The sequence below is a fragment of the Mixophyes fleayi genome, chromosome 3 (genome assembly GCF_038048845.1).
Source record: "Mixophyes fleayi isolate aMixFle1 chromosome 3, aMixFle1.hap1, whole genome shotgun sequence".
In the NCBI taxonomy this organism is placed as follows: Eukaryota; Metazoa; Chordata; class Amphibia; order Anura; family Limnodynastidae; genus Mixophyes; species Mixophyes fleayi.
This window is the reverse complement of record NC_134404.1, coordinates 125,828,926-125,855,038: the sequence shown is the minus strand read 5'-3', so window position 1 is coordinate 125,855,038 and position 26,113 is coordinate 125,828,926. Positions and strand designations below refer to the sequence as shown.

The window sequence follows — 26,113 nt, the reverse complement described above, 5'->3', positions numbered from 1 at the left end:
TTTTGTGATCGGTAAGTACAGTGACCGGGTAGAGAGCGCCCTCCAGGAGATGACGCCATTCTTCGAATGCAGACTTTACGGCTAATAACTCTTTATCTCCGATGCTGTAATTAGACTCAGAAGGGGAAAACCTCCTATAGAAGAAACCGCAGGGTATTAGTTTCCTAGAAATAGATTCTTGCGACAAGACTGCCCCGACACCAACCGAGGAAGCATCAACTTCGACTAGAAATGGTTTGTTCTGATCAGGTTGAGCAAGCACTGAAGCAGAAGAGAAAGCTTTCTTGAGGAGTTCAAAGGCGGTAATAGCTTCCGGAGACCAAACTTGAGGATTCGCTGTTTTTCTGGTCAGATGGGTAATGGGTGCAATGATGGAAGAAAAGTGAGGTATGAACTGTCGATAGTAGTTGGCGAATCCAACGAATCTCTGAATTGCCTTTAGTCCCAACGGTCTGGGCCATTCGAGGATAGCAGATAACTTCACAGGATCCATCTGCAGACCGACTCCAGATACAATGTAAGCCAGAAAAGGAATCTGTGATACCTCAAAAACACACTTCTCGAGTTTGCAGTATAACTTATTTGTTCTTAACCGGGATAGAACCTCTCTTACATGAGCACGATGGGTGGCCAAATCTGGAGAGAAGATTAAAATGTCGTCTAGACAGGCTACTACAGAGACGTAGAGAAGGTCTTGAAAAATCTCATTAATAAAAGACTGAAACACAGCAGGGGCGTTGCACAATCCAAAGGGCATCACAAGATATTCAAAGTGACCCTCTTTAGTGCAAAAGGCAGTCTTCCACTCGTCTCCAGAGCGTATACGAATGAGGTTATATGCTCCTCGCAGATCTAGTTTAGTAAAGATCTTAGATCCAGAGATCCTATCAAACAGTTCCGAGATGAGTGGCAATGGGTATCTGTTTTTAACAGTGATGGCATTCAATCGCCGGTAATCGATGCAAGGCCGTAAAGTCCCGTCTTTTTTTTTTAACAAAGAAGAATCCCGCGCCTGCGGGAGAGGTAGACTTCCTGATAAATCCACGCTGGAGATTTTCAGATATATAGGTAGACATAGCAGCATTCTCGGGAAGAGATAATGGATATATTCTGCCTTTGGGAAGCGGTTTATCAGGAAAAAGTTCAATGGAGCAATCCCAGGCCCTATGAGGAGGTAGGGCCTCGGCCGCAGTTTTGCAGAACACATCTTGGTAGGAGTTATATGAAGATGGTAATTCAGTCTGAGGAGATGTCCGTCGACAAGGAAGAGTGGAGTGGCCAGGTTTTAGACCAGACATGCAGGACTTGAAACATTGTGGGCCCCAAGAGGTAACCATAGCACGATTCCAATCAAATTGGGGTGAGTGAAACTTGAGCCAAGGTAATCCTAGAATGACAGTGTTGACAGAACGAGGAAGAACCAAAAACTCGATGAGTTCAGAATGTAGCACCCCTACCGTCAGCCGAATAGGAGAACAGATGTGGGAAACCGACCCGTTGGAGATCCGATTCCCATCCACTGCGGTGAGAAATAACGGCTGAGGCAATTTTAGTGTATTTAATTGGAGTTGCGATGCCAGAGTGGCAGATATAAAATTTCCGGCAGAGCCGGAATCCACAAAGGCTAGGGTCTCAAAGGGGCCGACAGCTGAATCCAAGGAGATGGGCATAAGCAATCTGTGCTAGCAGTAGTGTAGGGAGTAGTAACTCCAACTCCTAAGTCAGCCTCCCTGCCACCGACTAGGAGGGGGCGTTTCCCGGTCGTTTAGTACAAGAGGATATGGTATGACCAGGATCCCCGCAATATAAGCACAGATTCTGTTTGAAACGTCGCTGACGTTCCTCAGCGGAAAGCCGAGATCGGCCAATCTGCATCGGTTCCTCCTGAAGTATCGGATTTTGGAACATGGGAGCTAGGCGAGTAGTGGTCCGTCTGGAGGCGGAACGTTCCTGTGTACGTTCTCGAAAGCGTAGATCAATGTGGTTGCATAGGGTGATTAATGAATCCAGATCAGTAGGAAGCTCCCGAGATGTTAACTCGTCCTTAACTCGATCTGACAGCCCTTGCCAGAATGCCGCTACTAAGGCTTCGTGGTTCCAACTGAGTTCAGAGGACAAGGTGCGGAACTGTATGGCGTACTGACCGACTGTCATGGATCCTTGGCGGAGGTTAAGGAGACTGGAGGCAGCTGAGGATATGCAACCTGGCTCATCGAAGACCTTACGGAAGGTCTCAATAAAGGTAAAGGCGTTAGAAAGCATTGCGTCATTTCGCTCCCACAAGGGGGAAGCCCAGGCGAGTGCCTGTCCGGATAATAGAGAAATGATGAAAGCCACTTTGATGCGTTCTGAGGGGAACGAGGCTGGATTACACTCAAAGTGTATAAGACACTGATTCAGAAATCCCCTGCATCTCTTAGGCTCTCCGTCAAACTTCTCCGGCGAGGAAAGTCTCAAAACAGCAGTGGATGCCACGGCAGGAGAGGAGGAGGTCGCTGCAGCCGCCGAGGTAGTCACGGGAACATTCTGAGCTGCAGTCATAGAGGTCTGGAGGGTCTCGAGACGTGAGGCGACTCCTTGAATGCAATGAAGCAACTGTGCTTGCTCAGCCTCTTGTTTCTCAACTCTATGAGCCAAATGGAGTAGAAGGTCACGTGCTGAAGGTTCATTAGACGACTCGGTCGACATGGCCAGAGCAAACTGTCACGGAGGTGACTTTAGTACCTGCAAGTATTGGCTCAGCTACACAAGGAGGCGCAGAGTCTAACACGCCACCGGTATTCACCAGGGACCCCCGCAAGGGAGTTTGGACTTCGCAGCGAGCGACGTGCAGGTCGCGGCCCTCCCAGATAGCTACTTGCGAGGTAAGGGCAAATCCGTAGATGTACAGGCCGAGTCAGAACCAAGCGGGCAGATAAAGTACCAAATCAGGAGGCAGAGGATAGTCAGCAGGCCAAGGTCAAACCGAAGTAACAAGACAGGACACAGGGAAAATCCAAAGGCGAGGTCAGGAAGCCGGGTCAGTAACAGGAATCAATAGATAGGATAAAATGAAGGCATAGCTGGAACGCTGGAGGCTAGATAACTAGTTGTTCTGGCATCCTAGTGATGTCAGAGCAGGATATATATAGGAAGTCCTTCTCTCTCATTGGTGGGCAGTGATTCGGCGGTCAGACAGCTGGCCGCCGACAGGAAGTCTCAGCAGCGCGTCCCGTTGTCATGGCAACGGGCGCGCATGCGCACCACGTCGCCGGAAGACGTGTCTCCGTTGCCTAGCAACGGGACGCTCAGAGGGAGACAGACGTCTGTCCCTGCTTAGCGTGGAGGCGCGGGGACGGCGTCTGACAGGTTGATGGGCAAGTAAATCCATCCAACATTTCACACCTGGGAGACTAACCAGTTGTGGGAGAGTGGGGAGGTCGAGAAGATGCAGGCAGCATTTCCAGTTCCAGTTAACTCCCTGTACGGTTCCTGCAAGCTCAATTCCACTATATTCAGACCTCAATGACCTGTTTAAAGGCTTCTTTTTTCCAGATAAAAATACTTATCACAGGTTACTAAGCAAGCAACAAGTGATCAGTGACTTGCCACCTCCTCCCCACACTAGCTCACAGGATATTGGAGCTGGGGTCCCAGATGTGCAGGGAAAGAGTATAAGCTACACCTCAGGGTGAACAACCTGGGGAAGGTTAAGATGTTAGATTTAGGGAAGAACATTAACTAGCATGGATGAGGGAGCAGCGCAGTAACCTTGATATGGTCAAACATCATCTCAAGGCTGATGAAGTGCAAGAAGGGGTTTACAACAGCCAGTTACCTGTGGTGACAAGACTTTAGCTGATCATTTGGCTAATTCATAAAACTCCCCTGCTGCTAGAGCCTGAAATATCCTAGGTTAAAAATGCAATCAAATGCTTTTATCTCCTAATGATAAAACTAGGTAAAGCTTTACTACTTTACTGCTAGTTCTGTAATAACCTTTTACACACCACAATTTGTACTAGTGAAAAGTATTATACAGTTGCCCAATGTGTTATAAAGAGTATGGGGCCCATTCAAGCTTTCTAATCTTACTTTTCTGGATCCTTACAGCATAAACGGTTGTGGCTTCCAGGAAAAAAAAACCATAACCTTTCCCAAAACTGGTTTGTTGATCTGGGTGTGGTTTGAATGAAGCCAATTTTGTGTAGATTTTCCAATTGGGAATGTTGGCAGGTAAGCTTCAATGTTTGTAAATATTTTATCAAGATTTTCATTAATGAACCAATGGAAACCTCCTGTTGGGTGGAGCTAAAATGATGCAATCTACGGCACTATGCCCCCCCCCCCTCCTCCCCTGTGATTGCACTTGACCCTCCTCAAAGTTGGCAAATATCCTATGTTGTGATATATTCACATACAGATCTAAAGCTCCCCTTCAGGTGCTCACCTACAATCAGCTCACATAATTGGTAGACTCAAACCTCAAAGAGAGGTATAGATGAAGGTATAAACTGCAGATGTTTTCATTTGCATGCCCAAATCCAGTTAAGTTAACTGAGGACTAGTAATTGGCCCAAAGGCATATAAGCACCCAGGTTGTTAAAGATCATGCAGAGCTAATGATTCTAGCATGAGTGTACTCACCATTTGCTATCTAATAAATTTAAGGACAGGTGAAGTTCTTCCTCTTGTCACTAATAATTGTTCTCTGACATGTGGGAGAATTCTGTGGTCAAACCTGTATTATTTGCTGTGTTTTACAAACACTTATTTATTTGAGCCTAGTTCTGTCCTCTTTTACCATCTTCTTTTCTTATTAAATTCTCTCTCTCTGTCTCCCTTGGTTCCCCCGTTTGCATGCAAGGCATCCAGGACGCCATCGCTGCTGCAGCCCATTTTGCTAGGCAGCCCTATTATAGTGTTTTTAATGATTTATTGTTGGCCCTTCAATCATCTGTTCATTCATTGCCTCAAACTGTGTTTTTTTTCTTTGACCCCTTCTCAGCTTTTCACGGTACTTCCAAGGCATCAGTCAGCGTCTTTCCTTGCCCCTGTTGTCCCCCTCCCCCAACCCCGCCATTTTACGGTTCTCATATACCATTGTCACAGTTGCCCTCTCCATTTCACACTCCAAAAGTATCCCTGCCCCAGTTGCCCCTTTCATGTCACAGCCTATTTGTACCCCTTTCCCAGTTGTCCACCCCATGTCACAGCCCACAGTACCCCTTCTCCAGTTGTTCCCTCAGTGTCCCAACCCATAAGTACTCCTTGCCTCAGTTGCCCCTGAATACCCCTCCCCCCCTGACAAGGGTATTCAAAAATGTTGGATCTGCAATGTCTCAGTCTCCATTGGCGAATTGGAGGGAGACTCCTAGTGTGAGGAGCATGGTTTATGGTTACTCTATTACTGGGTCGAGTGAGGCGCCAGGTCGGAAGAGAGAAAGGATCGACTTGACAGCTTCATCAAAAAGAGAGGAGGTATAATCCAGGAGGCTTGGTTGAAAGGTTGTTGTTTTTTTCGGCTTGCTATTTAGAGAGTATATGTACATGATTCAGTGTCTCTGGCCATGGGCTTAACCTGCCCTGAATTGGTCTACATGTCTCTGCCCCCCACACATATTCACGATGCTGGTTCTGTAATGTCTGGTCGTCCTTTGGTGAATTTACAGGAGGTTCCTAGTGTGAGAATGGTGTTTGGTTCCTATTTTTCTGGTTTGAAGGTGCAGGTAACTCCCCAGGTGCCAGGTAGAAGGAGTTCAAGGGTCGGCTGAGCAACTTCATCAAAGAGTTGAAGGCAAGGATGCCTACAGAAGTTATGTGAATTGATTGGATGGTAGGTTAGTGTTTTCGGATTGTTATTTAGAGACCAGGGGGTAAATGTATCAATGTCCGATTTTTTCAGCATGTTAAAATCGCTGCAAATCGCGGGTGATAACCCGCGATTTTTTATACCTTCGTTGGACAATATGTTTTTGCTCAAATACAGATTTTATTATGCCAATTATAAAATGGTTTATTTTCAACATTTTTTACTTTATATTTATGCCATGCCACCAAATATTTTAAGAAAGTCACAGCAGTCCATCTATTACTGCAAATGTCACTGCCCGTCATGGTATAAGTTTAGTGGTCAATATTAACAACATTGTTACACATGCTAAAAAGAATATCATATAGGTCAGTGTAGGAGCTGCACACAATGAGGTGCTCTTGATGCTGGGATGCAGGCTTAAATGTTTTGATTAAAATATTAACTAATACCTCATGTTTTCATTTTGCTAGACACACACGGATATGCAGTGTTAAGGATAAGTGCTGACAACAACTGTCTTTATGCTAAAAGGAATACATTAGAAGTGCAGACCATAAGGCTATGTAACGTCATCATGAAGCGCATATGGGCATATTACAAAAGGTTTGCTAGTCAACATGGTTTTAAAAAGGTGGGGCCAGAGTTAAGCGGGCAACAGAGTTCTATAGGAGGCCGATGGGTGAGAATATTTTGTTTAAACTGATAGCGAGGGCAGAGGATGTAGCATATGATTGGTACAGGGCTTGTTAGTTTAGATGTTTTACTTTGGGGCCTTCAGGGTGAGCAAGGTGATGGCATCAGCTAGGTTTTCTCTGGCACTGGATTGCTGAGGCATAATGTCGTTTTTTTAATGAATGTGGTTTGGTTTGCAAATGTGATAACCTACTGATGCAGAGCCACACTCACCTATCATTCAGAATACCAGCTCCTGGGTGGAGCTGATGGTGGCCATCTTTACGTAGCCCATATGGTACAGACAGACCAGAGAACAAGTAAGGACACTGTATAAATCAAGTCCTAAGTGTGTACCATAAGCATCTTTACTCACAGCGCTGTAACATCCATATCTGTGTAAAGAAAGTGGAAGAAACCAACAATTTATATCCTATACTTCTCAGACAGCAAGGGCCCCAAGGTGCACATTAAACAGTTAAGATAACCCAGGTTATACATAGGTATTTAGCTATAGGTTTGTGTGTAACATTGCAACAGGAACTCTGACTAAAGACTCAGCATTACTGCCTAGGTAATACATTTCCAGCGAGTTACTGGCAAACCAAGTTTAAATACTGTGTTCAGAGGTGTATATTTATTGTGCTGCCATATAGATAATTGTTTCCACTGTTTAGAATTATTTTTATCTTTATATGTAAGCTAAACAAAGTGTTTTATTTTGAATTTATTCCGTATTGGTACTATATTGTAAAAGTCATAATTTACATGTTAAATGTTTATGATTGCATATTAAGGGCAGGGCTGCCATCAGAAATCGTAGGGCCCAGTACAAATGAAATAGGGAATTCACCCCCCCCCCCTCCCAGAAAAAAAACACCTTAATTTATGACATTAAGGGAGAAACTAACTATTATCCCTCAAGGAATACTGCTTAACCCATTATCATACTTGTAAGCTTACTCTCCTACAAAATTCAGGGTACGAAAAAAGGTGATAATAAAATATCTCTAAAATATACTTAACCAGATGTTGCAGCTGCATCAGTGTGACGTCAGGTCATACCACACCATCAATCACCGACAGGGAGAATCACATGATCGCAGGGGCGGAGCAATGATTCCCCTGCAATCACGATTGACAGCTACCTGGCTGTCACAGGCAGATCACATGATCGCAGGGGAATGATTGCACTGCCCCTGCGATCGCATTCTGCTGCCTGGCTGTCATGGTGACAGCCAGGCTGAAGACAGCGGCAGAGACTTCGGGGACTGAAGGAAAGGACTGCGGGCCCTCTGGTAAGTGTGTGCCGCCGGGCCCCCTGGTGAGTACCCCCTGTACCCCCCTGATGGCGGCCCTGATTAAGGCAGACCGAATTTTACAGCTATGGACAGAGTTAATAAAACCAGAAAATATTCAGCCTCTAACCTTTGTGCAACTTATCTGTTATAATCTCTATATGGGGGGTAGACCCTTGCCTCTCTGCCGTAGCCACGTTACACAAGGAACCATCTGACCTGTGCTAACCATTATACACTGAACACCTCATCTACATCGGGGTACCACACAAATCCACAGATCATAAACAGATAAGCTCGGTAAAGGCTGATGGATTACTCTAAGAGACAGAACAGAGAAGTTTACCCAGTAGTGCTGGCTTGTAATTATTTGGAATTCATTTAAAAAACAACTTAACTGGTTGATTCGTAGGAATGGGGATCCTCTTATCAAATATCAGTTCAAAACGATTTTTAAAGGGTGTTTACAGAAGTTGTGTTTTAACTAGAGATGGTCACTGACCCCCGTGTTTTGGTTTTGTTTTTGGATCTGGATTACCTTTGTGTTTTGGTTTTGCAAAACCGCCCTTGCGTGTTTTGGTTTTGGTTTTGTTTGGTTTTGTTTTGCTATTTTTGAAAAAAATAAAAAAAATTTGGTCTAAAATAACCTAATTTAGTGCTCCACCGGTTTCTTAGATAAGTGAGGGAATTCTAAAGCTAATAAATTATGAAAAAAACAGTTTAATCCCTGGTAGGCCGTCCTTAATGCGAACACTTGTCTGCAAATTATACAGTCAAACCTGGTTGTCTACCTCCTCCATCTTTGATTATTGGCAATGAAGCCATCGGCTTTGGGTGTATATTACACCCTACACTTGTAGTTGAATATTAAAAAAGCAGCCTGCACAGACTGTGGAGCTAGAAAGTAAAATTTAATGGACCACGGTACTTTGGTGGCTATCTATGCCCCCCCCCCCTCCACTTGTAGTTGAATATAAAAAAAGCAGCCTGCATAGACTGTAGAACTAGAAATTCGAATATACAGAAAAAATGGACAAAGGCAGTTTGGTATCTGTCTGCATCAGACTCCCCCCCCATCCACGTGTAGTAAAATAGAAAAAAAAGCAGCCTGCATAGACTGTAGAACTAGAAATTTGAATATACAAAGAAATGGACAAAGGCAGTTTGGTATCTGTCTGCATCAGATCCCCTCTCCACTAGGAGTAAAAAATAAAACTATTCAGCCGTTATATAATCTGGAATATAAATAGAAATTGAGAAAGGCAATTTGGTATCTGTCTGCATCATAATCATCAACATCCTCATTAGCGCCCTCGTCACCTCCATAAAGCTCCCCCTCATCCTCTTCTATTTCCAAAGTGGCATCCTCAATTTGTGTATCACCGGCTACACTCGGGCTGTTCAGGTACACATCAGCAGAACTGCTGAAAGGGCCCTTCTTTATGGGTACACTAACAGAATGCTCACGATTAGACATACCACTGTTGGATGGGCTCTCAACAGGGATTGGTGTCATTTGTGAATCAGAGCAAACATTATCCTCTAATGCCTTACTGTTATCTTGCAGCTTCGCTTTGACGCGTAACAGTAGTTGTGCACCAATTGTAGGCTCGGTAACTATTTGGGATCTGCCACTAATAGCCAAAGGTGAAGGCCTCATTTTCTCTTTGCCACTGCGTGTGTAGAATGGCATGTTGGCAAAAAAATTTTTTATCAGCACTTAACTTTTGCTCAGTAACACTTCTTTTTCGCTTCAACACAGTAAAAAAAAATAATTATTTTGTTTTTTGGACTGATTTTGAATCACTGTGTAGCTTGACATCGCCTTGCCCAGATGACGTACTGGGAACACTAACATCAGGACTGGTGACAGAACCTGGTTGCTCATTCTGATCATATGTGGACTGCTTTGAATCCATTCTGAGCGCAAAGCACTTGTAGTGGTAAAAATTATTTGGTAAGATACTGCTGACAGATATGACTTTTGACAGCCAGAAATATTTATGCACAATTATGGGGGACACCCTAAAAGCACTGGGGAGTGGTAAAAATTATTTGGTAGATACTGCTGACAGATATGACTTTTGACCGCCAGAAATATTTATGCACAATTATGGGGGACACCCCAAAAGCACTGGGGAGTGCTAAAAATTATTTGGTAGATACTGCTGACAGATATGACTTTTGACAGCCAGAAATATTTATGCACAATTATGGGGGACACCACAAAAGCACTGGGGAGTGCCAAATATTACAAAAATAAAATTAACCTCTATCCTCCTCTCTTCTCTAGCGATTTTTGTTAACCGACAACGTCACGATGACGTTCGGCCTCGATTTGGATTCGGAGCGGGCGGGAGAGTACCGAGCTACTCAGCTCGGTACTTGGATACCCAAAGTTCGGGTGGGTTCGGATCTCGGGGAACCAGACCCGCCCATCTCTAGTTTTAACCAGGCGAACTAAGGTAGTCTTTCAGGTACGTGCTGCTATGGCAGCTGCTGAGGCTGGTTGTTATGCTGAAACAATTTAAGTGCTGGGTAGGTAGAAGTTCAGCTGTTATTAAAAATACATAAGGAAACAGAGTAAGTGGTGAAACTTTGTGTTTCCCTTTACTGGTCTGACCCATGACATTAGTTGCCTGCCACTATTGTGGGGGCATCGACGGATTTGCCTAATTTTTCCCCAGGATAAAGGGCCTGATTGGCTTGCGGGTCCTTTGAGGTTTTTTATGGTTTTACCTCCATATAGGTCATCTGTTCCCTTTTTCTATGTTATGGTTGCTGTGCTCTCTATATGGGGGGTAGACCCTTGCCTCTCTGCCGTAGCCACGTTACACAAGGAACCATCTGACCTGTGCTAACCATTATACACTGAACAATACTAATAAGTGCTCATGATGGATTTTTTTTTTTAATGTTTTGTCTGATTGACGGATGTTTATTTCAATGTGCGATACTTCAATGTTACAGGTGATCGCTGGGATGTGGAATGTGGGGTATTCTTTCATGCATAGGGCCAACAAGAGCATAATAGCTAATAACAAGGCCATGTTCCCGGGAGCTAGGTATGTTAAATGGTTACTTTTTAGGGGCATGCGATAGTCTTCACCTACTTGAATCCTTGTTCCGTGTTGATGTTAAAGTTGGGATTCCTGATGTACTAATGTAGGAGGGAATGACCTGGAGAAGTTGAAGGGCATGAAAATTATTGTGACGATTAAGGCCGACTTTAATACAATAAAGGCACAAGGCCTGGTTTATATGGTCTGATGTTATTTTAGGAAGGTTTGGAGAGGCACCAATAGCGAATCTAGTACCAACAAGGCCCGTTCTAAGGTAAATTTGGCCATTAAAATATTCTTGGTTAAAAAAGGAGGCGCAAAGGTGGAAGGTTAAGGAACGTCCTCTATAAAGGCTGGATTGTGTACACTTCTCAGAGCAATGTTTGGTTCTTTTTATTGGACAGCTGTTTAGAAGCCTTCTTGAGTTTTGAAGGGTCATGGTAGTTGACACGCTGCAGTTCATGGGGCTTGGGAACTTAGCTGTGGCGGTAAGCATGTTTCCCCGAGTCTTCCCTGAGTCTTCCCTCCCCTTGATCTGCCACTGGTCCATTATACCTAAATTACTCCAAAAGAGAATGTAATAACATAATCTAGGGAAGTAGAATTAAAGGGTAAAATGGGTTTACAAGTATACAATGTGTAAAAAAGTGAGTTTGCTTACATATACCTGGAAGCAGCTTTATTAAAGGCAAACCTTATTAACACATTTTACTGCTTGTATTGCTGCTGCAATTAAATGTCAATACAGCAAAGGTGCCTGTCCCCACATCACACTACTGTTATTTGGTTGTGTAACATTGTGTATATATATATATATTATAATTTGCTTCATTTTCTAGCTACAAATATACTTTTCAGTTTTTTCCTTAATTACATTAAAAGATATTTGCACAAGTATATTTAAGTTATGTATTGTCAGTTTAAGTAGCTGGCAGTCAGAAAAGATAGAACAAACCAGCTCTTCCACTTTAACGGCAGACCTGTAGCTACTTCCTATTTACAGATCCCAACAACTGATCACAAGGCTTTGGTGGGTGTTGTAATTGCTTCGTCTGTGTACAGCTTCCAGACCCAGTTCAGTAAGAGGAAACAGCAGGAGATCGGTTATATCCCTCCAACATATAAAGAACAGGTAAGGCTGCAGTTCAAATGTTCTTTTTAAGGAAGTGCCCGAATCTATAAAGAAAATGTTTGTGTGCAAATCTATTGGGGGAAAAAACACATCAGCGTCTCTGACAGGAAGTGTATGATTGTATTGTCAGTAAAATGAAGTTGCATTACACATGTGTCTAGAAATATCTATTTTCTGTTGTAGTTGGTTAGGTTCTAATTGTAATATAGTGAGAAACTAAAGATACTTATTCCTAGTTTTTAGGAAAACAACTTGATAAGCCCCACCCTACTCTTTATTTAATGTTATTGCAACACTGGAGTTTTAAGACAACATTATACTGCTTTAAACTTAAATTCCTCTGCCAGGTCTGCAAAACTTAAAATGACTTGACCCCCTATGAATACTGTAATATCACTCAGCAGTCCTGGGCATGGCATTAAGACAGGTATCGGCCGTGTCCCTCACTTCACACTGTTATAACACCCATAGTAATACACAATGTCAAGCAGTGGAAAGAATGTGGTCACAGGCTTTTATGTATTATTCACCATATCCTTAAGGGCAGGGCATGACTAGGCAATCAAGTGTCTCCAAGGGGGCCACAGCTTAAACCCAGTGCCCACTAATTAATTTTAAAGGGTCTTGTAAGCTGTGTTCACCCCAACTGGTCACCTCTGTACAAGTGGCAAACATAAAACTGTGGTATAATAGCCCATACTGTGGTAACCAAAGGGGACCTGTGACATACAGCGCGCTGTGATCATGACCCACCGCCTGACCCCTATTTGGACGTATACTTTATATTGCTGTATATCACACAGTAGTATATAGCTGGACAATGATATAAGGTGCCATAGATGCTAAAGCTCATCTATGTACCACAAAAATACATATCCACTGCCAATTTATTTACATAAGTGTGCCTATTAATCCACTGGCTACATCTCAAGGTGCAAGCCCACGTTTTGGTCAGTGAAAAATCAGTCTGTGCCTGTTTTTACAGGTTTGTGGACCCATCTGCAAATGCACATGGTGGTAAGAGTGAATCATCACTTCAGAGTCCACTCTACTTCCACATTAGGGCAACCCCCTCATTCATTTTAATTTCTGCATTCTCACCTTGCTTGGTTTAGCCTCATTTAATTATGAGAGTGAAAGGACATTGGAACTGTCTTTAACATGTGTTTGAATGTTTTCGTTATAATTTTCAAAGTGCACCCAGAAATGCGATTTTCTGCAAAAGTGCGAACTGCAAAATTAATTTCTTTGAAAGTATAAGAAGAGACCTAGGGCCTGAGTCGTTAAGGAGAGCAAAGAAAAAGGACTAAGTCTGTTCCTGGACAAATCATGTTACAATGTAAGGGGTTCAAATTAGTTTATTCTGCACATAGGGAAAATACTGGCTGTTTGTTCATCTAACACACAAATTCTTGATAGCTTTATTTTTGCACTGATATTTTAAAGTTGATCTAGGACATGCCCTATCCCAACTTAAAATCTGTCGCTACATTTTAAACATACTTGCCAACTCTCCCGGAATATCCGGGAGACTCCCGCATTTTGCGAGAGTCTCCCGGACTCCCGGGTGAGTGTGGCATTCTCCCGAATTCTGCCCACTTCACTAGGAAGTGCCCCATTTCCTAGTGAAGTGGGAAGAATTAGGTCCCAAACGTTTGGCCGCAGGTTTTTTTTTTTTTTTTTGACGCCCGCCCCCTCCTGCCCACCACCACTGGCAGGCTCCCGGAAGAGAGCTGAAGAAAGTTGGCAAGTATGATTTTAAATTTACTTCCCCTCCAATGCAACATGGGTTTGGCCAGGTGCAAAGTTACTTATTTTGTATGCTTTGCTCTCCTTAATGACTTAGGCCCCTAATCTCCACCACCTTAGGGCTCATGAAAAAATCACGTTCACTTTCCAGGAAGAAAAAAAGCCACAAACAGCAAATAATGCCAATTAAATACTTCCTGTCTTTTATCTTATTTAAATCTCATTAATCATAATCCCGTTTTAGCACATGGGTGCAATCAGTGTCTTACCTGTGAAGATCCTGGCTGCTGCTCCTCCATTTCAGGCGAGGTGCTGGGAGTGTGGCGCTGAGCTATGATGTCACAGTCCAGCATCACACTCCCAGTCGGACACAGAGGAGTGGTAGATGGTACTCCTCCCACTTGTTCACTCAACACAAGGTAAGTAGCCGGGAAGTCAGAGGTTTTAAATGGACAATGGTTGTATTTCTGGCATCAATGCATATTACAATATCATTAACCATACTAATGAGTAAGAGCAATGCAATCTTTTCATGTCTGGTGCTGCGCTGTATTATATACATATATGCATATCCACATAAACGTGCTCCGATAAGGGGCTCTAGACCCTGTTTAAGTCGCAGTTGTTGTTTTGCATTTTGAAGTATCTCTCTGTCCACATGAAATACACACTAACAAGTTTTTCCAGTCAATTCTTTATGCTCCTTTAAAGCTGCACTACTACCCACATAAAAGATTTTTACTAAGGGGCCCCTTCCCCTAACTTAAGCCCTGGGGGCCACTACATGCTGCTGTTTTTGACTGGGCTCCTTCGTTCCTTTTACAGCACCAGCTGAAGACTAAGGAAGTGGTGCGGTGGCCAATCGCAAGCCGCAATATCTTGTAAAATCGGCATATTCATGCACCTACAGTACATGAATAAGCAGAAGCACTGACATCACAAATGTAGTGGTGCAACTTCTGTCTTTTTCTTTGTCCCCTTTTGGCTGCTTCATGACAAAATCTTATCATTTTCAGTTGGCAATTTACAGATGGTGTCTCACGGATTTGAAATGCTTGGAAATGGAGTGTTTGGATTAGTAATAATGAAGTAGCAGAAATAAGTCTTTGTTTCTAAAATGTAGTTGGGTAGGTTAAAATAAACTTCCTTTGGATCTCTGTGATCCCAGCCGGAGAGTTTTGGCTTTAATGGAATTGATGTTTTAAATATGGCCGTCAAAATTGCCGAAAATCGTTGATTTGGTGAATACATTTACCCCTAGTTATGATGGCTACACAGTGCTGCACTTTATCTGTTCATATGACACAATAAACTTATATTATTACACATACTTACGTATTTATTACCAAAAGATACTAAGGTCCTTGCAAAGCAAAAAAGGAATACATTGAATGTTACAATGAATAATAAATAATTTAAAGGGGGTTTCCACCATCTAATACATTTTAATGTACAGGTTTGTACAGGCCAGACTGCAAATTATTTATTTTCCTTGCTTCCTTTTCTGTTCGTCAAAAGTAAATAATTGATTTAATGAAAACATGGCTGGCAGCATAGAAAAGCACAAGTAAGATAAAGCAATACATGTAGTAGAAGTCACAGGATGGCAAAACAATCCATGAAAATCATCTGAATTGGACAATCAGTTTGACATGTAACTATGGTATATTAAAACTAAATAGTATTTGTTTGCATTTCTGTATTACTGATTAAATTATATACTTCCCCTTAAACAATGCATAAATAGTAAGCATCATATGTTATTCTGTTCTGTCATACGAGCCTCTTACATATTTTACATATTTATGCCATTATAATTCTCTTTTCTTAGGCTTTCAATATGGCACAGTCTGGTCCAAGCAGCGACTTCCGTCCTGTGGAGCTGGGAGCACAAGATTCTCCACATACAGATGTCAGCAAGGGCACAGGAGAGAAAAAAGAACAGGGGGGAAAAGGACAAGCAGAGAGTTCAGAATCTTCTAACCATCAATATCTCTTGAGGAAGTTCTTTGTGGCCAGGGTAAAACAAATCTTTAATACATTGTGCTGTCCTCTATTTATAGATACTTCACTTATGGGGCATATCCAATTGTTTAGTTCCCCCGCGGCGTTAAAACTATTACCGTTATTACGGTAATACTAATCCGAATTTCAGCTCCCTGAGGTACCGTAATAACTGTATTTACGCGCACTATTACCGTAATGGCGGTATTAGTGCGTGGGGTGCGTTACTTTAGGCAGTAACGCCAACAATTGAATATGCCCCATAATATGAATGCAGAGTCTATGCAAACACTGCTTTTATTCTTTTTTTTATCACTAACCAAATATGGTATTTATTCCTGTAAATGAAATATTTCTCAGAATTTGTACATTTCTAAATATACTTGGGTTATTCCTTGCTAGGCAACAAACCTTAGCGTGGCCACGCCCCCAGCGGCGTGCCTAGTGCTTTTGAACTGTTTACTCTCTTCCTTTCCAAACTCCTCCATTGCTGTTCGCAGCAGTGCACACTGCACCCGTTCACTGCCATGCAGACAGCAGTGAATGAGACATACTTCCCAAGCTTCTGACCCATAGGCAAAGCTGTCCTGATCAGGATGGCTCGGCAGAACCCTCTAACCTGAAATCTCCTGCCAAAATCAGCGCGGTGGGAAGATACGACGAAGCACAGTCAGTTGATGTTCATGAATAAGAACTTCTATTGACTGAAGAAACTGATGACTTGTTTACTACTCTGGCTTTTTCATTTTTATTATTACTCATCTATAGCACTAGTATATTACACAGTGCTGTGCAGAGAATGTTTATTCACTAAATTCAGTCTGAGAACCAGTAAACTTACAATGAATATGTAGATGCATAATCATATATTTTGTAGACAAACCACAAAACTGGATTTATTTTACTTTACTAACACTGTCATTTATAGGTGATTCCACTCCTTTCATATTACTAACAGAAACTCTGTTCATGCCTTCACCACCTTACTTGCGCTGCGGTGGGCAATATTATCACGGAGGTGATCATTCTCAACAGTTAGAGAAGCACAGTGGATTATAAACAAAGCTAGGTGACAGCCACAATAGCGGTAGATTACAGTTGCTCCACTCATATGTCATGACAGGAAATTAATTTCAAAATGGTATTTTCTTGGTGAGCCAACTCTTTAGTAGTACGAGACGCTTCCTCTAATTTCTTTTTCATATCTTGATCTTCCATATGCAATCCCAAGCAATAATGCAGTATACCTGGTAAGCTGCTGAGCAAGGACACTTCTTCTTTCAAAGGTCAAACAGGCTGGAAGTTTATTTTAAGTTGCTGCAATGGGTTTTAATGTAAAGTTTGAAAGTGACTAACATAAAATGTTCCACATTTTTATTTATAACAATATGGTGGCAAAACTAACAGCGAAACACCAGTACTTTGTTAAAACTTCATTGCCGCTTCTACACGTGACTGCATAGGTAGAGTGCATGTGTTGTACATAGGGCTTGAGAGGGGGTTAGATTGCAACCAAAGACAACTGTAGAGACACCGGGAACAGGGAGTATAGGCACTGTGTAGGCATGCACTAATATATATATATATATATATATATATATATATATATATATATATATATATATATATATATATATATATATATATAGCATTGTGCTTGCTCTAAGTGTTTATGTCCGCATCTTTATATTTTCCCTGTTCTGTGCTCCAGACAGAATGTTCCAGGAAAAATGCTGCAGTCAGATGTTTTGGTCGGTACTCCCTTCACCGTTGCTGTCTGTAAACATCATTTTATGAACAAATCTGACAATAAAGCAAGAAAGATCTGGGGGCCACAGGTGAGGGCTGCATGTGGCCCACCACTGCTCCGTGCAGATAGCACCCTTCTCAGATTTAGGGATATATTTACTAAACTGCGTGTTTGAAAAAGTGGAGATGTTGCCTATAGCAACCAATCAGATTCCAGCTATCATTTATTTAGTGCATTCTACACAATGACATTGAGAATCTGATTATTAACCTGCAGGTTAGTAAATATACCCCTTAGACTCAAGATCCCAGTGCTAGAAGGCAGCAGTACTAATCAATGTGCGACCATATAACATTGAAAATATTTCACTATTATGTGGAGATGCTCAAAATTTTTTAAATGGTTCAAAATTCGATCGAATGTCACCAGTTTCATGGTTACACATGTGTTCGCGGTACAATTATTCAGTTGACCTTGATTTTGAATTTGTGGTCCGAAAATGGCAGATTGTGTTTCGGGTTCACTATATGTGTTCACATTGAAACATTTTAAACATTATTTAAGTCATTTTTAAATTAAAATATTTTAAAATGTATTAGAAACTAAAAAAGTATTTTACAATTTTCGTTCTCGCTCATGGTTTGCGGTTCATTTGTAAAAACGGCAGAAGTGAATACATTTTGGCTCGGAAGTGTCTGTAGTTGATTGCAGTTTTCGCTAACTCTTCTTATTTACGAGCTTTATGGATTTAATAGTACATTAAAATTCTACAATGGCAAAAATAATGATGTTCAGTAAATATAGCATTATGGGATTGTAGTCCATCTAGACAGCACAGCACATTATATGCACCTGCCTAGTGGCAAAGTGTCCCTGGAAATGTAGTTAACCTTGCTACTAAAACAATGCTAAAATGGTGTCAAAGGTTGCTTGAAGGATGTTTTCTGATCTAACACTTGATATGTGACACACCACATTAATGTTTACAATGGGTAAGAACTGGGACAAATTGAGTGGATTGATCACGTCTTAATTTTTCATTGTTCTGTTTTCCTTTCTTAGCCAGGAGCGTTTGACCAGGCGGTTCAAGATTTGACGAACCAGTTATTATTAAGGGAGAAGGAAAGTGTACACAGTGCCTGGCTGCTAGTAGAGTGAGTATGGAGTTGTAAAATTGCTAGGATACTGCTTATGTGTTGTTTACTCTTCTAAAATTCATTGTTGCACCTCGACAAAAACCTTTATATGAGCGTGTTTCAGGCCTTCTCCAGTGCATTAAAGTGTTTTTTTAATTTTTTTATAGAGATTGTATGCACTGTCGCGTAATGACTGTTTTATGCCAGCTCGTCTTTGGCACTGTAACCATGTTTTCTGTTTGTTTCTATTAAACAAATCCCCACTAGGGTGCTGTTGAAGAAACAGAATGACAAAAACATTGAACCACCATAGCTGACACCTTAGTCTACAACACAGACACTTTTTGTAATTAAAGCACTGAGCAGGTGGTAGGGAACAGCTTGCTAAAGGATACATTGTATGTAGTATATCTAGGGAAGAGTTTTATTTTTCTTAAAAGAACAGGAGCTGAAATGATGTCAATATAAGATGATCCTGTTTGCTACATGTATGTACCCATATGGATTTTCAGTTAAGATTATTTGCAGTCAGCTTGCACTGAACATATGCAACAGCTTCACATTCAGAACATAACATATGAATGGGATGGTGAACTTTTGGTCTTTTATCTGCAATAATGGGTACTATGTAGGCCTCGTTTTGAAAGGGAACATAGTTGTGAATGTCTCAGGAACTGCTTTAAATCTAAATACCGGTGCAAATAAACAAGTGTTTCACTATACTCAAGCAGGAGTGATTTAGAGCAGGAGATGGACTTGTGGTGATCATGGTACTGTACATATCAGACCACCAGCTCCTGTAAATAGATAGACTGTGGTGTGTTGTTTGTAATGTGAGCAAATCAGATTATTTGCACCTGCAAATGGCATATACACTATATGGACAATAGTATTTGGCCTACATGTTAATTATTTAATTGAGGTGTTTCAGTCAGACCTATTGCCAGAACTATAAAAATCAAGCACCTAGCCATGCAGTCTCCATTTGTAAATATTTGTGATACAAAAATGGATCGTTCTGAAGAGCTCAGTGACTTCATGCGTGGTACTGTGACAGGATGCCACCTTTGCAATAAGATGGTTCGTGAAATTTTATCCCTGCTAGATATTCCACGGTCAACTGTTTGTGATATTATTAGAAAGTGGAAGCGTTTAGGAACAACAGCAACTACAGCCATGAAGTGGAAAACTACGTGAAGTCACAGAGCGGGGTCAACGACTGCTAAGGTGCATGGCGCATAAAAGTCTCCAACGCTCTGCTGATTCCATAGCTGAAGAGTTCTGAACTTCCACTGGCATTAATGTAAGCACAAAAATGGTGTGGTGGGAGCTTAATGGAATGGGTTTCCATGGCCGAGCAGCTGCATGCAAGTGCTGCAAAAGGGGAACCAACTCCATATTAAAATATATATGTATTTGAATACAATGTCATTGTAGTCTCTGTTGGTGTAATGGTCAAGCGTCCGAATACTTTTGTCCATATACTGTTTATCTACAAAGCTGATCCTTCAGTGACAAAGCATAGTGTATTTTTTCAGGTTATATGTAGTCCAATTACACCTGAGAAGTCACTAAATAGTCTGTTGGAAACTGAGGCTCATGATAATTATTTTAGATATGGCATTTCTGGGGCCAGAACATTGTTGATATGACAGGGTGCCAAGAATGTTCAGTACTGTGACCCCAGACATAGCCCAAGACTGTTTAGCAACACAAGTGATGCAATAGTCAGACACCAAAGAGTATCTGTGTAATTTAAATATAAGTGTACCTTTGGGGAAAGAAGAAACGCATTTTTATGAAAATATACCTTATGGTAACTTAGTATAGAGACATTTGTTGCATCAAATAAATTCTTGTTTATGCCACAGTCAGAATTTCAGTAATGCAAATGAAAACCTGAACAATTGCAAAAATGCCTGCTTAATCAGATGATGTCTGGAATTTTATGGATTCACAGTTAATCTGTTTAAAAGAAACATGTGACCCTTCCAAGAAATGGATACATTATTGTCTTTTGAGTTAAACCAGTTTTTCCTACTGATTAAACATTATGCAGAGCTAATCAGTGTAGTGAACACCAAATCATACATTTTAAATATTTCATGCCCACAGTTCATATTCCAAGAGGCTAGAGCAGAAACAGCTTTGGTCCCTCCATGTGCATTAGGTCTGTAGAGCAACAGAGGTTTGCACAAGCCAAGGGCAGGAGTTGGGTGGGGAGAGGACATTCCTTGCTATGTCGGTGCACTGGAGCGCTCGCTTTGAGTAGCACTACAAAAACAAGATAGCCACTGGACCCACTGGCAATGTCTACATTTTCAGTATGTAGACATTATAGGGGTGTTGAGATTTTCATTTCGACAGGCATTTCGTACCCAACACGCCAAAAGGCACACATCCATTTTCACTTTGCAGAAGGACTTGCATTTTGCAGCAGTCTTGACAGTTATTGGATCTTGTCCTGTAATTTTATTGGGACCCATTTTGTGCCTTTGAAGTATATTTCTAGGCACACATTGCACAATCTAATAAAAAGCTGCACAAACAAAAATAATAAAGCCAGTCCTGGTGTCCTTCACTCTCATGATCCATTTAAGCCATAAAGCAATTGGTAGTTTAAGAGAAACTGTCAATTTTTCTTTAATTAAAGGGAGGTGGTACTAAAGTGATTGTAGGTTGGACTTCAATGTGATGTTCACACTTATACACAGGACACCTCTTCAGATTTTTCCGCCTCTCTGCAATCTTCGGTGCACTTCTAGTTTGTAAAGGCATCTCTCTAGAGTAGACATAGGCATTGATGTGTGCTGGGCAGACCAGCTGGGAGTTGGGGTACTTGTGGTGCGCATTCTAATTAAAGCCTATTGAACTGTTCATGTTTCAAGTAAACCATGATAGCCAAATTTCTTGTGTTCCCATTTCTATACCTCCCTGCAAGGGATGACTTTCTGTTAAAGTTTTGGTGACTACACCAATTATTGCATATTTGAATATATTGTAGAAACTTCACAATAAGAAAATGCTAATAACTAAGTAAAATATTTGCTTTTGGGCCTTAGGTTATTTTTATACAAATTGCCATTTCAGTTTTACATTCTTTTTACAATTGTGAATGATAAGCCTTGAGGACATCCCAATACATATTACATTTGCTAACAGCTTGTACACAGTGGGCCTGATTCATCGAGGCACCTATTCTCCGATCTTTGAGCGTATCGTATGCAAACTCACTGTGCACATGCCCAGAACCGGGATATACGTCTATGAACGTACCCCTGTCCACTATGTCTTTTAACTCAAAAGACACTTTAGCCTACAATTTCGGGGTAGGGAACAGTGCGGTCAAGAGACGTTTTGTCCTAGTCAATTTACAGTAGGGATGTGCAAAATTCAAGTGCACGCAGCCACGTCTGAATCTTGCTCTGGCCATCTCATAGTTACTTGTTTTCTGTAACTAGTCAGTAGTGATGACCATCTCGTGTGCATGTTATAACATGTCTTTGCAATCAGGAGCAACTGTAAAAATCTAATTTATGCTCAGTAGACATTAACAACATTCTAATAAATGTATTTCATGGGTGAAAAAAACAAAACAAGAAAAACACCTTTTTTAAAAAAAAGTAACAACTGTTATCATTAATGCCAATATTATTATCAGGTGACATTAGTTCAATTATTTTTCATCTGTGTGTTGTTTTGCGAATGTATAATCCACATAGGTATTGGACATATACTGCAGCGTATGTTGTGAGTACAACAGACCTACATCCGATTTCAACAGCACACGTATCTTGAGATCCGTGCTTTCATGAATTCGGGAGTGTGCAAAGCCAAAATACGCATGTTTACTACTAAACGCAGGTTGCTCTCTGTATGCGTGCCTTCGTGAATCAGGCCCAGTGTATCCACTACACTCACACCCTCTATCACCACCCACGTAATGAGCATTAGGATATACAGTACAAGCAGTTGGATAATTCATGCTAGTCAATAAGTGAGACCAGGTAATGCTCATCCTGGCATATAGACACTGAATTATGTGATTTGTCAAATGCACAGAAAAGAGTACTGCAAACCTAGTGAGTGTCTGTCATTTCATCTCTCCCACCTCTTTGTGTTGAAATCCATAATACTGATAATGGTGTAAAAACAAATAAACAGACTGAGCTTCATTTACATGTATATCAATTCAACGGTCTTGTGAATGTGGAGTTCCTACAGTTGGCAGTTATATCTGTGCGTATTACATATAAGTATAGTAATATTTATTACACGTATAATTATTGTATGCAGTGCTGTGCCAGCATTGATCATATTGAGCTATAGAAGCAGGGCAGCTCTCCAGTTAGCAGTATTCTTACTTGATACTGTATTGCAGTTCCCTGCTCAGTTCAAGTAGAGTATATTGTTTGAATGTGTGTGTCTGAGCTGACCCTAGAGATTTGCTGCTGTTTATACCAATCAAACAATTCTTTTATTAGATGTGCTGCTGGCACTAGATGAGAAGTTTCATTCAAACTGATATTATTATTTTCGATCTGCACTAGCTAAATAGGATGCAACATCTAGACTGGATTCTCTACCCTTTGGTGATTTATTTTTTCTTGGGTTTCTGTGTCACTGAAATGCAAGTTAAATTAACTAATTGGCAAATTTGTCTTTCAATTGATTAACACATCATCCATTCATACTACAGGCTGTTCTTTCAATGTGATGCAAGTAAAACACAATGAGTATTATTCAGTGTAAGCCCTGTAAGTCCTTATGAACCAGAAACAATTTTTCTGAATGTATTAATCTAGTAAAATGCACTTTGAAGATGAAAGCATGAGACATAACATTTGTTATTGCAAATCTTTCCTTGTATGGTTGCTGAGACCTGCGTCAGTTTATTTTTTTGCAATAGTTTCCACTCATCAAGGAAATATATTTGAAACCACACCTGCTAAATATATTTACTTTTAAAGGCCTGGCAAATGCTCCAGTAGCATTGCTTAAGTAACACCTCTCAGCGATGTCTCGTGAGCCAAGGGCATAGTCTGCTGTAAGGAACTTCCTTTTTAGTTGTGCACACTCGTATACAATAGTACTATTTTGACAGGTGTTATGCTCCTTGGAACTTATCAAACCAGCAGAGTTTCTGATCTATCATGGATTCATAGCTGTTCTAATAAACATTCTGGTGATGATTTGGTGTTCCACGGTTATAACCATGTTACTATGTACTGGTGCTGAAAAAGTCCTTAACTGCCCTATTTCACATGTTGATGTTTCCCCTTACATTTTAGACTAGTTATATGATCTAAGAGTTTGAATGTTTCGATTTCCACTTTTTTAGACTCCACTATAAAAGTACATAAAGATTTTGATTGTATACGTCTACGTAATCGGAAAACTGATTACATTGCACATGTTGCAATGTTCTTGTATAATGATCACCATTTTCTAACGCTGAGTGCAATTCCATACAATCCAATCATCTATTTCTGTTTGAATTGGCGTGTCTGAGCCACATACACACAGATACATATAGTACAGTTCAGTTCAAATGTAATGAGTTGTTCTATGGGATTGTAACCTCTGTGGTGTAACGTAGCATTTATGTACCTATTCAATTACACATTTTGGGGATTTTTTTTCCTTTCCTGGTCAGGGTGCTATACTGTACATCAATATAAATATCTTACCATATGTCCTATATGTACTTAATGCATAACCAAAATGTCCTTCGCATGCCTTATTGCTATCCTAATTTCTATGTGCCAGTGAGCCTTCCAACATGTGTTGCGGCATCATGATTATAGCTTAATATTAAGGTGCCCTTCATTTACCCTGTGTAAATTAAATTAGCCTTTCTGCTTTAATTTAGGTATAAAATACAGTATTGTTTAAATCAATCCTTTCTTCTAGACCATCCGTTATTACTCTGGCATCTAAAAATCCACATATTTATGTAGACTATCATATGTAGTTACTATCATGCACATGGACGTTAATCAGGAATACATAATGACTGTTCTTTAAGAACACTCCTGAGCACTATAAAAGCACCAACCAAACGTTTGCTTTCATTGTCTAGTTTACACGTGTCAGACTAAAGCTAATTACTGACTAGTTAATACAGTTTTAGCGCAGATATTATGAAATAATCAGCAATTTATTATTTATATGGCACCATTTACAATTATGTATTGCTTTTGTAATGATAAAAACTGTAGGGTTTAGAGAGCTTTGAGATCATTTAGAGTTAGGATAAATCCAGCGAAACTGCAAATTTGCAGTTGGACAAACCATGTTACGATGTAAGGGGTGCAAATTACAAAACAATTCCAGGCGTGCAGGGCTATTTTATGTATACACTGTGAGTTGGAGTTGAGATAGGATGTGTCCCCACCCAGCTCTAAATCTATTGCACATTTTAAATGTTCCCTCCTGCAGTACGACACAGGTTTGCCAGGTGCAAAATTTTACCTTCTGTTTGGATATATTCTTAACTCACAATTCTGAGCCGATGGGCCTCATTTAAAGTGTAGGTAACACCTCTCTTTCACCTTATGCTTTCAGGCAGAAATGGACATATGGTAAAAGAGTACATTAGATAAACAGAAAAAAATATGTATTTAATACCAACTATTTATTCAGAAGTAAACTTTAAAAAGTGTACTAATAAGTTATGTTCCTGATGTCTCGCATGTTCCTTCTTTGCACCAGTTTGTAAATGAGTAGCTATATGTCACTGTTTGCACTCACTTCAATTACAAAATGTTACACATTGCTGGGGACTGTTTAAGAGCTATTACCCCCTGATGTTTGAACACTGAGTCTGACTTGGATTATTAATGTAAGTGCAAAACATGCAATGGCATGTAAAAATATAACTCATTCTATTGTATGTTTCCATATCTGTTTGCGTAGATATTTACGTCTGCGTTTGTGTTGTGTTTTTTTCCATTTCAGTGCATTCAAAGCAAGTCACCGCCACTGAAAAAGCTAATTTATTAGTGCGGTATGCATTGTATACATGCCAATTTAGGGTTAACAAGAGCAGTTGCTTCAGCGTTGTGTTGTATTTTCCCCATTTTTCTTAATGGCCCATTTCATTGGAGTTGTGCGCTACATGTAACAACTACATTGATGTGAATTGAGCTCCACTACATTATTAATTTGTGGTGTGTTTTTTTTTTCTTGTATCAGTAGAGATTCAATTAATCTCAGACCCTGGTGTTTTAGGTTCGATTCAGTGAAGTCATTCTGTAATGGGGCTCCTAGTGGAGCAGTTCCCATCGTCTGTTTTGTTTATTTTGTCTCATGGATTACAATTTAGGAAGACTTTCAGTGCTTTATAAAAGGAGGATTACCTTACATTTTCCTAAAATAAAGAGGATACTATTGTATTACAAGATTTTTTTTTTTTCATTTATTTGTTCGTTATTAATTAAAAACAAACAAGGGTTTGAGGATTTTTAATTAATAAAAAATAATTTAACAATAGAGTGTCTGTGTTTTATTTACT

General features: G+C 40.6%; 1 protein-coding gene across 1 annotated transcript in view; it reads left to right on the top strand.

The window, feature by feature from the left end:
* The first annotated feature begins 5,352 nt into the window (after window positions 1-5,352).
* Window positions 5,353-26,113, top strand: part of TPRG1 (tumor protein p63 regulated 1) — a 74,267-nt gene continuing 53,506 nt past the window's right edge. Inside the window, exons 1-4 of the mRNA XM_075202309.1 lie at window positions 5,353-5,460; window positions 11,830-11,958; window positions 15,539-15,727; window positions 18,524-18,615. Coding sequence (XP_075058410.1) covers window positions 5,368-5,460; window positions 11,830-11,958; window positions 15,539-15,727; window positions 18,524-18,615 — 503 coding nt within the window. The 5' untranslated portion in view covers window positions 5,353-5,367. The remainder of the gene's footprint in view (window positions 5,461-11,829; window positions 11,959-15,538; window positions 15,728-18,523; window positions 18,616-26,113) is intronic.